Source organism: Pelobates fuscus, chromosome 1 (genome assembly GCF_036172605.1).
Source record: "Pelobates fuscus isolate aPelFus1 chromosome 1, aPelFus1.pri, whole genome shotgun sequence".
Taxonomy (NCBI): Eukaryota; Metazoa; Chordata; class Amphibia; order Anura; family Pelobatidae; genus Pelobates; species Pelobates fuscus.
Genome location: NC_086317.1, coordinates 314,889,393 through 314,905,634, shown reverse-complemented (window position 1 = coordinate 314,905,634; position 16,242 = coordinate 314,889,393). Strand labels below are relative to the sequence as shown.

At 39.9% G+C, this 16,242-nt stretch overlaps 1 protein-coding gene across 3 annotated transcripts in view; it reads left to right on the top strand.

Moving 5' to 3' along the window:
• Nucleotides 1-4,401: 4,401 nt before the first annotated feature.
• Nucleotides 4,402-16,242, top strand: part of TMEM131 (transmembrane protein 131) — a 232,515-nt gene continuing 220,674 nt past the window's right edge. For all 3 annotated transcript variants that reach the window (XM_063459103.1, XM_063459094.1, XM_063459085.1), the window contains exon 1: nucleotides 4,402-4,636. In XM_063459103.1, the coding sequence (XP_063315173.1) occupies nucleotides 4,462-4,636 (175 nt within the window). In that variant the 5' untranslated portion in view covers nucleotides 4,402-4,461. The remainder of the gene's footprint in view (nucleotides 4,637-16,242) is intronic.

Sequence of the window (16,242 nt, the reverse complement as noted above, 5' to 3'; positions counted from 1 at the left end):
AATGCATTATATTATTTTGGCGGCAAATTTCAATTTAGTTTTAGTCAAGGTCTTTTGACTAAAAAGCCATTTTAGTTTAGTCATCTGAATTATTTTAGTTTTAGTCGACTACATCTCCAGTACATTTTAGTATACATGACTGAAATCTAATAGGTTTGGTCAAAGTCCTTTGCCCCTTCCCCAGGCCCTCTTTGTCTCCTTGTGTTATCCTCCCAGCATCTCTAAGTGTCTCTCTCCCAAGCCCTCGTCTGTCACTTTTGCCCCTTCCACAGCCCCTCTGCGCAGTGTTAATTTTGGTGGCAAATTTCAATTCAGTTTCAGTCATAATCTTTAGAATAAAATGCCGTTTTAGTCATCTGAACTATATTAGTCGACTAAAATTTGACTGAAATTGTTAGTCAACAAAATTAACACTGGTATTAAAGGACCACTATAGTGCCAGGAAAACATACTCGTGGGGGTCATCCCGGTCCACCCCCTAACGATCCCCTTGAAAGGAGATGAGCGGACGAAACGACCGTGCGAGTGGAAGCCGCTGACATGGCCGACAAAATGGCGGACGGCATACACACATCAGCCCTTTACGAGGCGAGACACGGAGCTCCGGCTCACCCGCATATTCGACTCCTTCTGGGAGCGGCTGGAAAAACTTGCGTGGCCCTTGGAGCCTGGGATCCAACCAGAGGGCAAGCCACAAGACCCAGTACGAGAGGCTCCAGCAAGAAGCCCGGCACGCACCGCAAGCTCCCTTCCCGGGCCCTATGGGCTCCCACGAAAGACCAACCAGCTAGCAAAGACCCGGAGCCTCACTAAAGGCAACCACAGCCAGACCGAGGCCAAGCATACCGATGGTACCCCCGTACAGCAGCAGCGCAGGAATCGGCCTCGTCGCCCGGCAGTGACACAGCCTAAGAGAGGTACTGGCCACCTCACACACAAGCCCTACAACGGAGACCGTGACAGCACGACACCATGGGTACAGCTACAGTCTACGACCACACAGATAGGCAGGACCCACTACCGGAGCTACATTATACTTACCAACACAGATGCCTGCCCACGCTGAGACACCCTATCCATACACCGCCGGACCGAGGGGACTGCGGCCCACACCACTACTGCACCGACTAACACAGGGGGCACACACTCAACCCCTAAAAGGCATCGGCTGACACTGCGGGGACTAGGACTTACTATCAGGCTCACTGTCACTCTGTTTTTTCTGCTCCAAATGGACTCCTACGAACGTCTGCTTTTCCTCTCTGTTTTATGGTCTGCTTGCATGGGGGTTCCCATGGGGGGGGGGGGGGGGGGGTATTCCTAGTAGTTTATTAACTATGTCTCTTTGATGAGAGTACCCATGCTCAGACTGGCTCAGATTCAAGCAAGTCTCACACTTATATATTGTTTAGTTGTGTGAAATCTATATTATGAAACGTGCACGTTTATCTTTATGTTCTTTAAAGCACAGGTAGTCGGAATTACATACCAGGCAGTCCTATAAGCTAGTTGAACTTAATCTAACATGGCAGCATGTCCTAACTTTTTCAGTATACGCACATCTCTGCTTAAGTTCACTCGCAGAATCAGTAATCAGTAATTAAGTGGGAAACGCTTGTGATGCTGCAACACTGACATGCCTTTACTGCTGGTTGTAACCCTCTACCTTTTACATGAATCTACTGTTCCATCTTGTAAACCTATCTATAAAAACAAAAAGGTGCCTTGTTACTGCTTTACTACTGTATAATCTTTAACGTTATTGCCTGCATGTACTTACCTAAACGCAATGTGTTGCTAGCTAACCCTATCTAAATCTAAGCCCAACTAGCACTGTTTTATGCTTATACAGCCTAGCATGATGTATTAGGAGCAGTGACACTAACGGTTACCTGCGAACTGACTTACCCACTCGCCCATCCCAGTCAGTAATTTGCATGTCTAAAGCATATTGCCTGTAAACCTACAGCATTGCTTTGCCTGCAGTCATGTATGACACACAACGTTAGCAACCCAATGCTAAGAGGACCACAAATGCAATGCTTTCCCCTCTGTATCTCTTCTCTGACTTTTCCTACCTGTCAGGCTCATATTGATTCTTAACTAAAACAAGAATTTACGCGGTTATAATTCTGGCATAAGTATACATGTTTGACCGTCTCAGAAATGCAATGCCATATATTTAACATAATTTTTAAACTTAACAAAACTAATCATAAGCCTGTCTAGCTTAGCATGTTTAAAACAATCTGCTGATGTTATACAGCCAGATACTTTCAGGTTTTTTTTTTTATTTCTTCTAAAAATGTGCTGTTTAATCTACCACACACTACTGTTACTCGTCTTTAACCTTAAAAAATGTGCAGTCTCTTATGCCATGCAACTGTAATTCTATGTGTCTGAAAACTATGGTAATCGCTGTTGTGGCATTACTAGACTAAATGTTATCTATATCTATGCACAAAAAAAAAAGACAAAAAAAAAAAAAAGACTAAAAAAGCAATCAGTGAACAATTTGTAAATAGGGCTCACTAGCTGTGTAAAACAAATACGTAAGTATATAAGGATTAGCAGAGATATCCATATCTATTATAATTTGCTATGCACCCATAAATTCTCCCTGCTGATGAGCAGCAAATGAATTGTTTCTAGATGTATTCAAATTATAAATACTACCGGGTAGATTGTTTTATATGCAGTCTATTAACATTTATTTGTGTTCTGGAAACCATAGTGGATCTGGCCAATCAAGTTTCCAAGACCCTTAATAAAGGGTGACGAGTCAGAATCACCTGCCTGCTTTTAACACATCTTAGATGGTTGATCTGAGTCTTTTTCAGCGTACTACTGTGCAGGCTTTGAAGCTTTACCAAGGAAGCATAGTCTATAACTAATCATTTGTGTAAACTCATCCCATGTATTAATTTAAACATGTAATTTGTCACATTATGTAGGTTCTCTTGTATTTGCCATTGATATGCTGATATCACTATACCTCCTTGTTTTGTTGTAGTTATAGTGCTGGGCACAACTTGTTTCTACTAAATACCACCTGCAGCAAGTTAGTAACAGTAAATTGCACCTCTGTTAGCATTTTATATGGGTTTATTCACTAAACTTGTAGTTCTAGTGAATTGTGAAGGGAATTTCAAGTTTTAGCCCCTTATAACTGAGCCGGAGTTAGATAATTATTCAAATTTGGGTATACTGACCTGAATTTAAAAGGTGAATTAAAATAACATTGCAAATTTTAAGCCACAATAGCTGATCCTGAAAAACCCTTCAACTCCAAGTTACGGACCCACAAGCTTTTTTTTAGAAACATAGAATGTGACGGCAGATAAGAACCATTCGGCCCATCTAGTCTGCCCAGTTTTCTAAATACTTTCATTAGTCCCTGGTATTATCTTATAGTTAGGATAGCCTTATGCCTAATTAATAAAATTAATTAATAAAATATTATTACCAGGAAGGATGTATTGAGATTTCTCTAATTTTCAAGTATGTCCTAAACCCACAAACATGAAAAATGTTATGAATTGAAAGTGAATTTAAAATGTTAGGCTGAATTTAATAGCTAAATCAGTGGGAAAATAATAATAATAATAATCTTGTCAGCTGTTTCCAGTTCAGCTATTATGGTCTAGGATTTGAAATTAACTTTTTTTCTCATTTCTTCACTTTCATTATAAACCTGGGGGTCTTTTACCCTGAATTCTACAATGTTACTATTACTATAATTTAGTGTTTAGTGAATAAACTCCACATTTCCCGCTTCAGTGAGTAATATGTGTTCATGTTTTTGTAGCCCCCTAGATGCTGTACTGACCCTCTAAAACACATAAGGGTGAGCCCCTCACTCAGATTTTGATATAGGGCGCTCAGCATGGCCCTCTATAGCCATGTACCTGGCCCTGACCGCCATCCCGTGCTAGCAGGCAGTGACAGAGAGCACCCCCCGGGTTGGAGGGGGGGATTGTGTCAAATTCTGGGAGACACGCGCGCACCGCCCGCCATCTTCCCGTCCACCCGGACTGACACGGAGCTCCCCGCGCACGCCGCGCTCCGGACAGCCTGTAGGCGGCGCTGTGACCGTTGGCGTTACCCTACCCGAGGAGGAGGAGGAGGCGGCGCTGTGTGTCCCCGGAAGCGGATGCTCGATGGTAGAGAAGACTGGCAGCCCATGGAAAGGAAAACAGTGACAGAAACGCTGCGGCCGCGGGTGCTCTACTGCTCCGGGGGCGTCCTGTGCAGATAGTGTGGCAGGAATACTGCGCCAGCCGCACGGAGAGACAGCCAGAGAGAGAGAGAGCGGTCACCGAGCACACAGAGAGAGACAGCGGTCACCGAGCACACAGAGAGAGACAGACAGACAGCCAGGCAGTGAGTGAGTGAGGGCAGGTAGAAGGCTGCAGCCCTCCCATGTTGGACTCCTGAGGACAGTCACTGCACACACCCAGCATGGCCCGGCTCCGGCCCCCAGCCCTACCCTGCTGCTGCTGCCGCTGCCGCCGCTGCTATTGCCCCCCGGGAGACGACACCCCCCAGGAGAGAGGCAGCCGCCAGCAGTGTGCTTTCCTGTACCGAGTGCTGCTCGCCCTGCTCACCGTGCACACTGCCCGCACACACACCGAGGGTGAGTACTGAAAGCCCTCACTGGGGCACGTGCCAGGGCTGGGGGGCAATCGGCTGCCTGAACTCCATAAACACAGCTAATAACCCCCCCCCTCTTCCTCCTGGATGTTTACAGTTGTCACTAAGTGGGTTCATTGACAGACGTGTGTCATGCAAGCCACGTGTTTCACCCCCTCGGGTCCAATGACATGTCAAGGCTTTTACCATCACAAGGTTGTTGTTGTTTTTTTTTGCCTAACCCTGAAGGTGTTAAACTTGTGCAGACACAGGGACCCGTTGCAGGGTGGGCATGCTGCGAGCTATACTAAACCTTTTTTGTTTTTGCTACAATTTTCAGCATTCAGGTGTGTGTGTGTGTGTGTGTGTGTGTATGTATATATATATATGACCAAACTGTAACATAGCATTAACTTTACACGAACAAGACAAAGGAAGTTCCTTAGCTCAGCCAGTAATACACTGTTTATTGTGTGTGTGAAAATAAAGCCACTGACTTCCTGAAAATGTGCTCTCATTGATTTGACATAGCAGCACACAGATATAGTCGTGTTTACCTGCCCAACAATAGGGTTCTTCCTATGTTGGCTGTTTTCTTGGAATAGTATTTCAGGTATAAATGAATATGACAGCTGCTTTAGCTGCCCCAGCCTTGGTTGGGCTGTCTCCATTCGGTGACATTCACACAGTCCATGCTTGTCTTCCAGTTAAAAGGAACTCCTTAATTAAAATCTTTTTATACGGAAAGATCTACATGGAAATGTTGTATAATTAACAGGTAGCATTTTACTAGTATTGTAATGTGGAAAATGGGTTAATAAGTGGCACATATTTAACACTCGGTAATCTACAATTGAGAACCCTTATGCACTCTAGCATAGTAAAGATAACTTTAAAACGTCCAAAATGCAGTTCTTTCTCACATAAAAACATGCAAAATGTGTTGTATTAATATTGTTTCTAAATCGTTAGTATTTATTTATTTTTTTAACCAAATACCACTGTTGCCAGTATTCTCTCCAATAAGCCATACCAAACAATTACTAGGGTACACCATTACTCTTTAAAGTCAAAATGAAATACAAATGAAAAATACCTTGTGGTATTTATTCCAAAGTTGTAAACTAGTATTTATCAAATTGATATTATTGTTCTCATTATGTATCTAAACTGCAAGTACATTTTATGTGCAATATCATGCTAGAAGCACAGTGGAAATGAAAACAAAAAATTGTAAGGCAAATGTATAGAGATCAGCTGTCACATTACTACAATTTCTGTGGCATCTGTTCCACATTTAGAACTTTGTTTAACCCCTTAAGGACACATGACATGTGTGACATGTCATGATTCCTTTTTATTCCAGAAGTTTGGTCCTTAAGGGGTTAATTACGTATATAGAATATGTTTTGACAATCATTTGTAACCTACTTGATGACATTCCTGTGTGTCTATATATTTGAGACTCAGTGTGTTGTAATGTTTGTTTTATATCAGTGCAAAGGAAAGTGCATTCTGAGTTTTGGATGTCTGTTTTGCCACCTGTATATAGCTCGTACTTCCTGCTGCTACATGCAACTAGAGATGTCTAAACAGGTGTTGTGCACAACTTTTTTTTTTTTTTTTTTGCTTTTATTTTGTGTTAACCAATGATTTCAGATTTTGTTTTAAATTTTTGCAATTTGTCTAGTGCTGTAAGAACCACTATTGTTGTAGGATTATTTGCAGTTAGGTGAAGTATCTAATGTTGCTGCAGTATTCCTTTTGGATTTTTGTTAGTTTCTAAGATCATTAGAGAGGTCAGGCATTGATGTTGGCCAGTTAGGCCTTGTTTGCAGTCAGCAATCGAATTCATCCCAAAGGGGTTTAATAGGCTTGAGGTCAGGGACCTCTGCAAGCCAGTCAAGTTCTTTCACATTGATCTAAACAAACTATTGCTGTATGGGACCTTGATTTGGTGGTTATGTCATGCTGAAATAGGGAGGAGGCCTTCAACAGACTTTTACTACATAGTTGAAATTATAAAATACTTTAGAAAGTACATAGTATTATAGGCCCCACAATGACTTGATCTAAATGTCACTCTGCGGTTAGGACTTCTTGGGCACTGACTTTATGGGATTTTCACAATTTTTGAATTGTTTAACCCTAGGCTGTGTTGGATGGGTGCCAGGCTGCCTCCACCTCTGATTTGGAACCAGGACCAGAAGTTTTTCCACAAGGAAGCTGGATATGGTCCTTTCTCCCTACATGTGACTTAAACAGCTTACCTAAAACTTTCCTGTGAAGTGAGATCTAATGTTTAATCTTCCTTTTTGGCACATTCAGTTTAATTTAGCTAGGGATGCATAATCAAGGTGATTTAACTCCTAAATGGCAGAGAATTGTGCAGTGACACTTCAGCGGCATGATCTATACACCAAAACTGCTTCAATAAGCTGAAGTTGTTTTGGTGACTATAGTATCCTTTTAATTAATGATCTAATCAAGTGATACAACATGACAGAGATGCTTTAAAAACTTTTGTCAAAATAATGTTTGCACTGCAACATCAAGCAGGTAATGTTCTGCCAAACTAATAATAAATATAGTTACTTATATAATTCCCACATATTCCACAACACTGTACATTTTTAATCAGGGAATAAAATGGCAATTAAACTGACAAGAGGTTATAGAGTAGTCTATTCAGACAAGTTTATCATGAAACCACATGAGGAAGAACAATTTTGTGGGATACAATCAATGGGTGAGTGTGTGGGGAAAGCAGTAGAGTTGAAAGATTGGAAAGCGAACTAGTCTGTGCAGCTTCTAATTTTGTTAGGAAAGTATGAATTACCGAGGGAGGTTGAGGTTAAGGCTGGCCTGAAGAGAAGAGTTTTAAAGGTAAACTATTACTCAAAACATGTTCTAATATAATTATCCCTTGATCAAGAAAGGAAGTAGATTGTTTTATTTATTTAAACAAGAACGGGCTTATGCAGCCCATGTTGTTAAATTGACAGGATTTGTTGACTAACTGTATATAAAAATAAAGACCGTAAAAGAGTATCAGTGCCTGGTCAAATTTCCTCTTCTGAAGAGTGCAGTGGCAGCAAGTGTTAAACTACTTCAGTGTACTCTGGGTCTTGTGCATTGTATGCTTGTATGTGGCTGTTCAGCCATGAAAAAACAATTTCATAAAGTATCTTGCAAACCTCTTGTGTAGACTACTTCTTGAATCAGTTTGGAACATATTGGTGAGCACTGCAACTATAGACAATTTCGAATCATGCACTAGAGAGCGCCTTATTATCCTACGGTAATCTGTGAAATTATGTGTCAGCTAATTTTGCTCCTAGATATTTGCAAATCACACAACTTAATAATTAAGTAGGACATCTCTAGCAGAGCACATATTTGTCTTTTTTGGAACGGTGGGCACCTTATGAAAGCAATTTGTTGAAATGTACTTAACTTTGCAATGTGTGTCATTCTACTGCCTTAAATTGTCTGACGTGCGAATCTTTATTCACAATCCAGTGATTCAAGCTAGCACAGTGAGTGGTTTCTCATCTTCGTGTTCCTATTATATTGTCTAATTGCACTCTATGCTTAACTACATTATATTTCCTAATTAAATTCATAGGCGTCAGGCCCCTAATGCTATACCTGTAGCCCATGTAAAAAAAAAAATGTACACGGATTTAAATCGATGCATGTGCTTGCAACTATTGTTGACCTGCATATATTTTATATATTACTTTTACAATACATAATTTTCTTGCATGCATCCTTTCTGCCTGTCATGTTTTTTAACTCTTCATGGTTTTAAACACTAAACCATGTCTTGAACGACAAACCATATACAAAATGTTGCTGACTTTGTGTGTAGATACTTTATCTTGTGACATTTCATATTTCACCGTCTGGGGCATTTCTGTGATTTTACTTTTTACATGATGATACTATTATAATACCAGGGGATTTTCACTTGTCAAGTGCAGGGCATCACAAAAACTCCTATGTTTGTGCAATATGCATCCATCTTATATTGATACTTACGGTATGTAGATTGTATCACTTGCACGTCTTTTCACAGTTGTCTGTCTATTCAGCATGATGCAGACTTTTATCACTGTCCCTCAGTGTTGCTGATGTCTCCATTTTTACATTTGTTCTTAGTGTTCCAAACAAGCAACTTGTTCAGTGTCGGTGATGTGCCTGCCCCCTTTAATGGCTGAGTACCTTAACTAGAAGTATATCAAACACCATTTTCAAACTTCTACACAAAGTGCCAGATTATAATAAAGGTGTTTTATCAAACACATATTCTTTATGGACAAAATAAATGTATTTTCATTTCCTTTAATAGCATATCTAATTTTTAACATTGTTGTATGGAAATAATGTTTTGAACTATTCAAAACTTGCCCTTATAAACAATGTTTTATCTTGCTGGTGGTTAGGAGATGCACTTTGTACGAAGATGATTATTCACTGAAAGTGTGAATTTCAAATTTAAGGCTAAAGTAGCTAAATTGGAAAAGAATTGCTAAGTCGGCTATAGTTTCAGTTTAGCTACTTTGGCCTAAAATGTGAGATTCTCCTTGAATTCTCAATTTAGTGAAAAACCCTGTAAGTTTTTCAGCCTCTCCCATTGCTAACAGGTGCTTAAAATCCAACACAAAGTAAAGAAATCTTCATTGAGAAACATTGTCAATACAATGGATCATACTGACTCTGGCAGCATGTGCACAAGAACAGTGTATTGGGAGCTTCATTAAAAGGCCAATATAGTCACCAAAGCAACTTTTTAGCTTATTGAAGCAGTTTTTGTGTATAGATCATGACTCCAAAGTTTCTCAATTCTCTGCCATTTAAGAATGAAATCACTTTGTTTATGTTGCCCTTGCACACCTCCCCTGACTGTGACTTACACTGCCTGCATGAAAAAAATATAGTTTAAATTTAAGTCAGATGTAATTTGCTTTAAAAAGTTTTATCTTCTGCTCTGTAAATTGAACTTTAAAGAACCACTTTAGGCACCCAGACCACTTCAGCTTAATGCCAGGTCCAGCTAGGATTAACCCTTTCTTCTATAAACATAGCGGTTTCATCCAGCCTCTAGTGGCTGTCTCATTGACAGCCGCTAGAGGCGCTTCCGCGCTTCTCACTGATTTCACAGCTCCCCTGTCTAGACACACTTCATCCACTACATGTGGCATGTATATTTTGTGCATTTACCTTTAGAATTTTTCTTTTTTCAAAATGGTAAATGTATAGAATATCGGCAAGTTATCGTTTATCGTCCTGAAAGCTCATAGATTATCGGTATCTGCTTTAAAAAAATCAATATCGGTCGATCCCTAATAGGAAAGCATTACTCAATGCTTTCATATGGGGATCTTTTTTTTTGACACTGGAGGTCCGAGAGGACGTCCAGCAGCAAATAAGTGCGATTTACTCAGTGTAAATCGCGGAAGCGCCTCTAGTGGCTCTCTCTAAAACTGCTATGTTTTCAGCTGCAGGATTAAAACTAGGTGGACCTGGCACCCAGGCCACTTCATTGAGCTTAAGTGGTGTGGGTGCCTATAGTGGTGCTTTAAGTTTCAGTGAATGGTCATCTTAATGCTGTAGGACAAGAATGTCAAACTCATGGCCTACAATGGACATCTTTGCGGCCTGGCGAGCCACGCTTGCATGCTTGGTGTTAAAGCAGAGTAGGCACATGCTTTCTCCACATTGTATGTGCCTACTCTGCTAAAATTTACCCGGCTGCTGGAGGAGCTCAGTATTCCTGCTCCTCACTGCTCCCTTGCGCGCGCCGTCTGTAGTGATGCCGGAATATGACGTCATATTCCGGCATCCCTAAACTGCGCGAGTGACCAGATAGAAGATCCCCACTGAACCCCAGGGATAAATACAATGGTGTGTGTGTGTGTCTGCCTGTCTGTGTTGCAATGGCTGCAGCTGGACAGTGGAGGACCTGGAGGTGCATGGAGGCACGCAACGCCACATCACATTCCAATGTGACGTCTACGTGCTTCTCCTTCACAGGGTTTCAAGAAGTAGCGGGAGGATCTACTATGGCACAGGGTGTGGGCGGCGCCATTTGGGGTATACCAGAGGCCGGATTCCGGAGTTGCATATACTGGCAGCGTCAAAGTGAGTGGAGTCTGCTTGTTGGCTAGACAGGGGACTGGGATTTGTTATATGGGGGCTGCTGAGGGATTTTTATACTGTAATTTTCAAAATAAACATGTTTCTATGAAAATTTAAGGAATTTTTGTTTGTTTGTTTTTGCGGCCCACATAAACTTAAACCTTGTTTATTTGGCCCTGCTAGACTTTAACATGCTTGCTGTAGGATATATATATATATATATATATATATATATATTAAAAAAAAACATTTTAATCAATTGGCTGCTTCCAACACTGGCAATAATTTGGTGAAGGCCCTTCCCTGTTCCAGCATGATTGTGCCTCTGTGCCCAAAGCAGTGGTATGAATATATATGCAGTTTGATTAATTTAGTGCAGAGGAGCTTGATTGGCTTGGTCCTGACTCAACACTTTTGGAATGAATTGGTAGTATGTACAAAATTAAGTGTAAAATTACTCTTCAGATATATTCAATTTTTCTATTGTTCAGGGTTTCAGGATTTGTTACTTACGCTAGATTGCTTATCTGTGTAGTAATAAGGCCTAGCCTTGCAAGATCATGATATGCAGTTTTTGTTTAGACGGAGTCATAGATCCTTTTTATTTTATTCAATTTTGTGACCATGGTTCTGGTTACTTGTGTGGAATCAAGAAATTATCTAAAGTGTTGCCCAGACTACTGACCACTGTTCCTGCTTGCTTATGCATTTGTCAACAATGTAGCGTATTATTCAACAATATTAACCCCTTAAGGACCGGACTTTTTTTGCGATGTTGTACATTTGCGACCAGGCATCTTTTTGACATTTTTGTGGTGTTTGTGTTTAGCTGTAATTTTCCGCTCTCTCATTTACTGTTCCCATACAAATTATATATTGTTTTTTTCAGGACAAAAGGGGCTTTCTTTACATACCATTATTTATATAATCTCATGTAATTTAATTTTAAAAAAATTAAAAAATATGATGAAAAATTAAAAAAAATACACGTTTTTTTGAATTTTATGTGAAAAATCTTTTACTCATCTACAAAAGCGAATGAAAAAAACTGCTAAATAGATTCAAAATGTTGTCCTGAGTTTAAAAATACCCAGTGTTTACATGCTTTTTGCTATTTTTTTTGCATGTTATAGGGCTATAAGTACAAGTAGGATATTGCGGTTTCAAAACATACATTTTTTAAAATGTATCAATAGTGACATTGTAACACTATTATCTGTCATAAATTGCTAAATAACACCCCACATGTACATATTTTTTTAAAAGTAGACAACCCAGGGTATTCAATATGGGGTATGTCCAGACTTTTTTAGTAGCCACTTAGTCGCAAACACTGGCCAAAGTTAGCGTTCATATTTGTTTGTGTGTGAAAAAAGTAAAAAACTAAATTGAACGCTAATTTTGGCCAGTGTTTGTGACTAAGTGGTTACTAAAAAAGACTGGACATACCCCATTTGCAATACCTTGGGTTGTCTTCTTTTGCAAATGGTATGCCATCATGGGGGTAATTCTCATTCCTGGGCTACCATACGCTCTCAAAGGCAACGTAACCAACCTGGCCATTTTCAATGTAAAAATATTTGACCCTGTAACTTTCAAAAACGCTATAAAACCTGTACATGGGGGGTCCTGTTCTACTCAGGAGACTTTGCTGAACACAAATATTAGTGTTTAAAAACTGGAAAATGTATCACAACAATTATATCATCAGTAAAAGTGCTGTTTGTGTGTGAAAAATGCAAAAAAAGTCACTTTCACTGACAATATCATCGCTGTGATATGTTTTACTGTTTTGAATCACTAATATTTGTGTTCAGCGAAGTCTCCCGAGTAAAACAGTACCCCCCATGTACAGGTTTTAGGGTGTCATAGAACGTTACAGGGTAAAATACAGTGATGGCAAATTAAATTCTCTGTACTTTTGGCCTGGGTTGCAGGCAGGTCCCTTAAATTGCAATCAATAAAATAACTTAATTATGTAAAAATATTACATAAATACGCACGTAGAATTTAAATATATATGCATATTGATATATTTGAAGTCTACGTGTATATTTATATAATTATTTATGTAATTTTGTATATGGACATATGAATAGTTCGCATTCTCTTTATTTATATATATATATATATATATATATACAATTTCATTCTAAGTGTATTTTGATATAAATATATATATTAATATCAAAATACAGTTAGAATAAAATTTCGTATAGATATATACTTTTTTTAATTTTTATTATTTTTAATTTTTTTAATTTAATTTAAATTATTTATTATTCATATTTTATAATATATATATATATATATATATATATATAATATATAGTTATTATATATAATATATATATACGTGTGTAAATTAATTATAAGTGTATTTTTATATTAATATATGTACATATTAATATAAAAATACACTTAGCATGACATTATATATATATATATATGATATATAGACATATATTATATAGGTATAATATATGTCTATATATCATATATATACACATATATAATAATATTTTTTTTTTTATTAACTATAACTTTAATTTTATTTTTTTTATTTTACACTGATTTTACAGTTGCAGGGAGACTGCCTGTCAGCACAGACAGTCCCCCTGCAGGCAGAGACTAGGACACCTATTGTGACCATGTGGTCGCCCTGTTGGGCGATCACATGGCCACAGGGGTCCCAAACCGCCATGGGGAGACTGTCTGGGCTGCCGGCAGTCTCCCCACACCGGGAGCACCGCCGGGGGAACGACGGCGATCGGGTAAGTACATTGGACGGTTAGGACGGTTCAGGACCGTCACCGGTCGGCAACGCAAAAATGCTGATGACGGTCCTGAACCGTCCTCCGTCCTTAAGGGGTTAATATCATTCATATAGCACCAAATTTTCTGAAGAGATTTAAAAATATACCAACAAACAGCAACAAAGTAGGAGACAGGGAAGTTGCTCCATTTTATCATGACTGAGAAGTTGAAATGTTCAAGAGTATTTTATTCTGTTTTACTGATATTGCATGCAGATACTTATAAACTCTGCTGTAAATTATTGTAATTGATTATTAAGGTTTTATGTCTATTTACATTTTTATTTAATAAAATATTTTAAAAGACCAAACTCTATTGCTTCCAAGACAATCCCTATTTTATTTTATATTCTCAAAAATATCTGTACGGTTAGCCCTGCTAAATTCTATGCTTTTAAGACGTTATAGAATTAAATAGGAGACTCCGCAGCGGTATCATTATAAACACATTGCTAAAGTTTGAGCATTGAAATAAATTCTGAAGTGCAGATGTTTGTCAATTTTTTTAGTCTCAAACACTGTCCTTGTGATATACCCAAATATTTTTTAAATTTTTCTTACATGTATGTGCCGGCATTAAAGAGTCAATAGACGGCGTCACATCAAGGATCACCCAGCTGGAGGCCTCATCGAGCTCTTTTGACCAGAGAATGGTCTCTATGGAGAATAAAATAACCGAAATCGAGAAACCACAAAGAGCCACCAGCGACAGGAGTGACTCATTCGAAGATCAAAGGAGGCGTTATAACCTTAAAATTAGCGGTATACCTGACACAGTAGGCCTCACCGAATTACCTCTTTTTGTCAGACGTATGCTGGGCACCCTGATGCCAACCAAACAGGCCAAGGCGATGCGGTTGGGCGGCATGTTCAGACTGCCAAAGCTGACGACAGCACCGCAAACGGCTCACACGGACGTGATAATCCGCTTTCAAGCCGTACAAGATAAAACCCTCTTGCTTGCTACTGCCCGGAGAACACTCCCTTACAACTCGAGGGAGTCACGTTGTTACTGTTCCCAGACCTTACAAAAGGCACCATGGAATGGCGCAGGGCCCTGCGACCTCTCCTTCCATCACTCCGAGACAACTGCATCCAGTACCGGTGGAGGACCCCGAGAATGATCCTGTTCCAACATCAGGGCACAACACAACAACACTAAGCCCGCGGATTCTCCGAGCTGGAAACTCTTCTGCGCAAACTGGGCCTAGCGGACTCACACCGAGAGACCACATCGGATCTGTCGGAGCTAGACCCCTCGGGGGTCCCAGAATTTGTTCCTAGATCACAACGACGACTTACACCACTAGAAAAGACCTGACCGAGCTATCCGGGACTAACCTGCCTAAAGTGGGGACACTTCACCTGCAGACTGCAGTTCCCTCCATAGTAGATATTTCTGATGGCACAGTTATACCTTGATATGTCTCCATGTTTGATGTTATTTTATGTTCCTAGCTACAGGCTAGATATATATACAGTTTGATTTAATAGCACTCTCCACACGCTGAGATAAGCAGTTGGACCTATACACATAGACTCCCCTCCCCCTCTCATCCTATCTTACCTGGCACATAACGTGATCATATGCACCGATAAAGAAAAAAGAGGGGTGAGAGGTACTCCCCTCCAGGGGAGCAGTGATCACTCACTAGCCCACCTGTTCCCAACCACACAGCCCTTCTGGGGGGGGACCTCATGCTATAGCCTCCTCGCACAGATACTTCAGCTCCCAATCACCATATTAAATATTCCACACGCCTTATAGCTGATAAATAAAGACACCCAACATAACAAGTATGAAGACCGTAACATGCTCGGACCAGCTAAGCGACTCTAACACCCTAACCTTTTGTAACTGAAAGCTACTACATAAGTCATGACACCTCACTTTATATGAACACACTTCTTGTCATTGATACTCGTATTCACTAACCTTCTGACATATGCAGAAATACACTAACCTATTAAAAAAGTACAAAAATTACAAATGTGCTGCCTTAATCTAATGTCACAGGTTGTTTGTTATTGAAAAGTCTGTAAACGCTGTCGTGGCATGCAGACATGTTTGTACCTCACTTTGCACAATGAAAAGAAGAATTTAAAAAAAACAGAAAACCGTTAACCATATAATAGTTATGCGCTTAAAGGTACAGTTTAGGCACCATAACAAGTGCATCTAAATGAAGTTATGGTTCCAGGAGGCACCCTGGTGCACTCTTACCACATGAGGGTTAAACTTCCATGCTTCTTGAAACTGAAAATTCAGAAGCCCGATGCTGCCACACTTACAAGTGAATTAAATGACTCTTACTTTGCGATCAAACGGTAAGCAGCATATATAACAGAGCTATTCAAGTTCACCAAATATCGTATGTACTACACCACCATTCTCTGTCCCGGGATATGCCCAGCCTAATCCTGAGTGGTATTGTGTATGATACCTATGAAAGTTTGCTGTGTATGGGGGCTGCTAGTGGAATTGTGTAGATAATATCACATGTGAGTTGCTTTCTTGTGGTTCAGAGGGAACAGGGCTAGCCAGGTATGGGTCAAGGGTAATAGTGATAACTGCTGCTGGCTGCTCTACTCCAGTGCGGATTCCTGTTTACAAGTGCTGGGAGGAAGTGATCTAAGATGACTTCCTCTA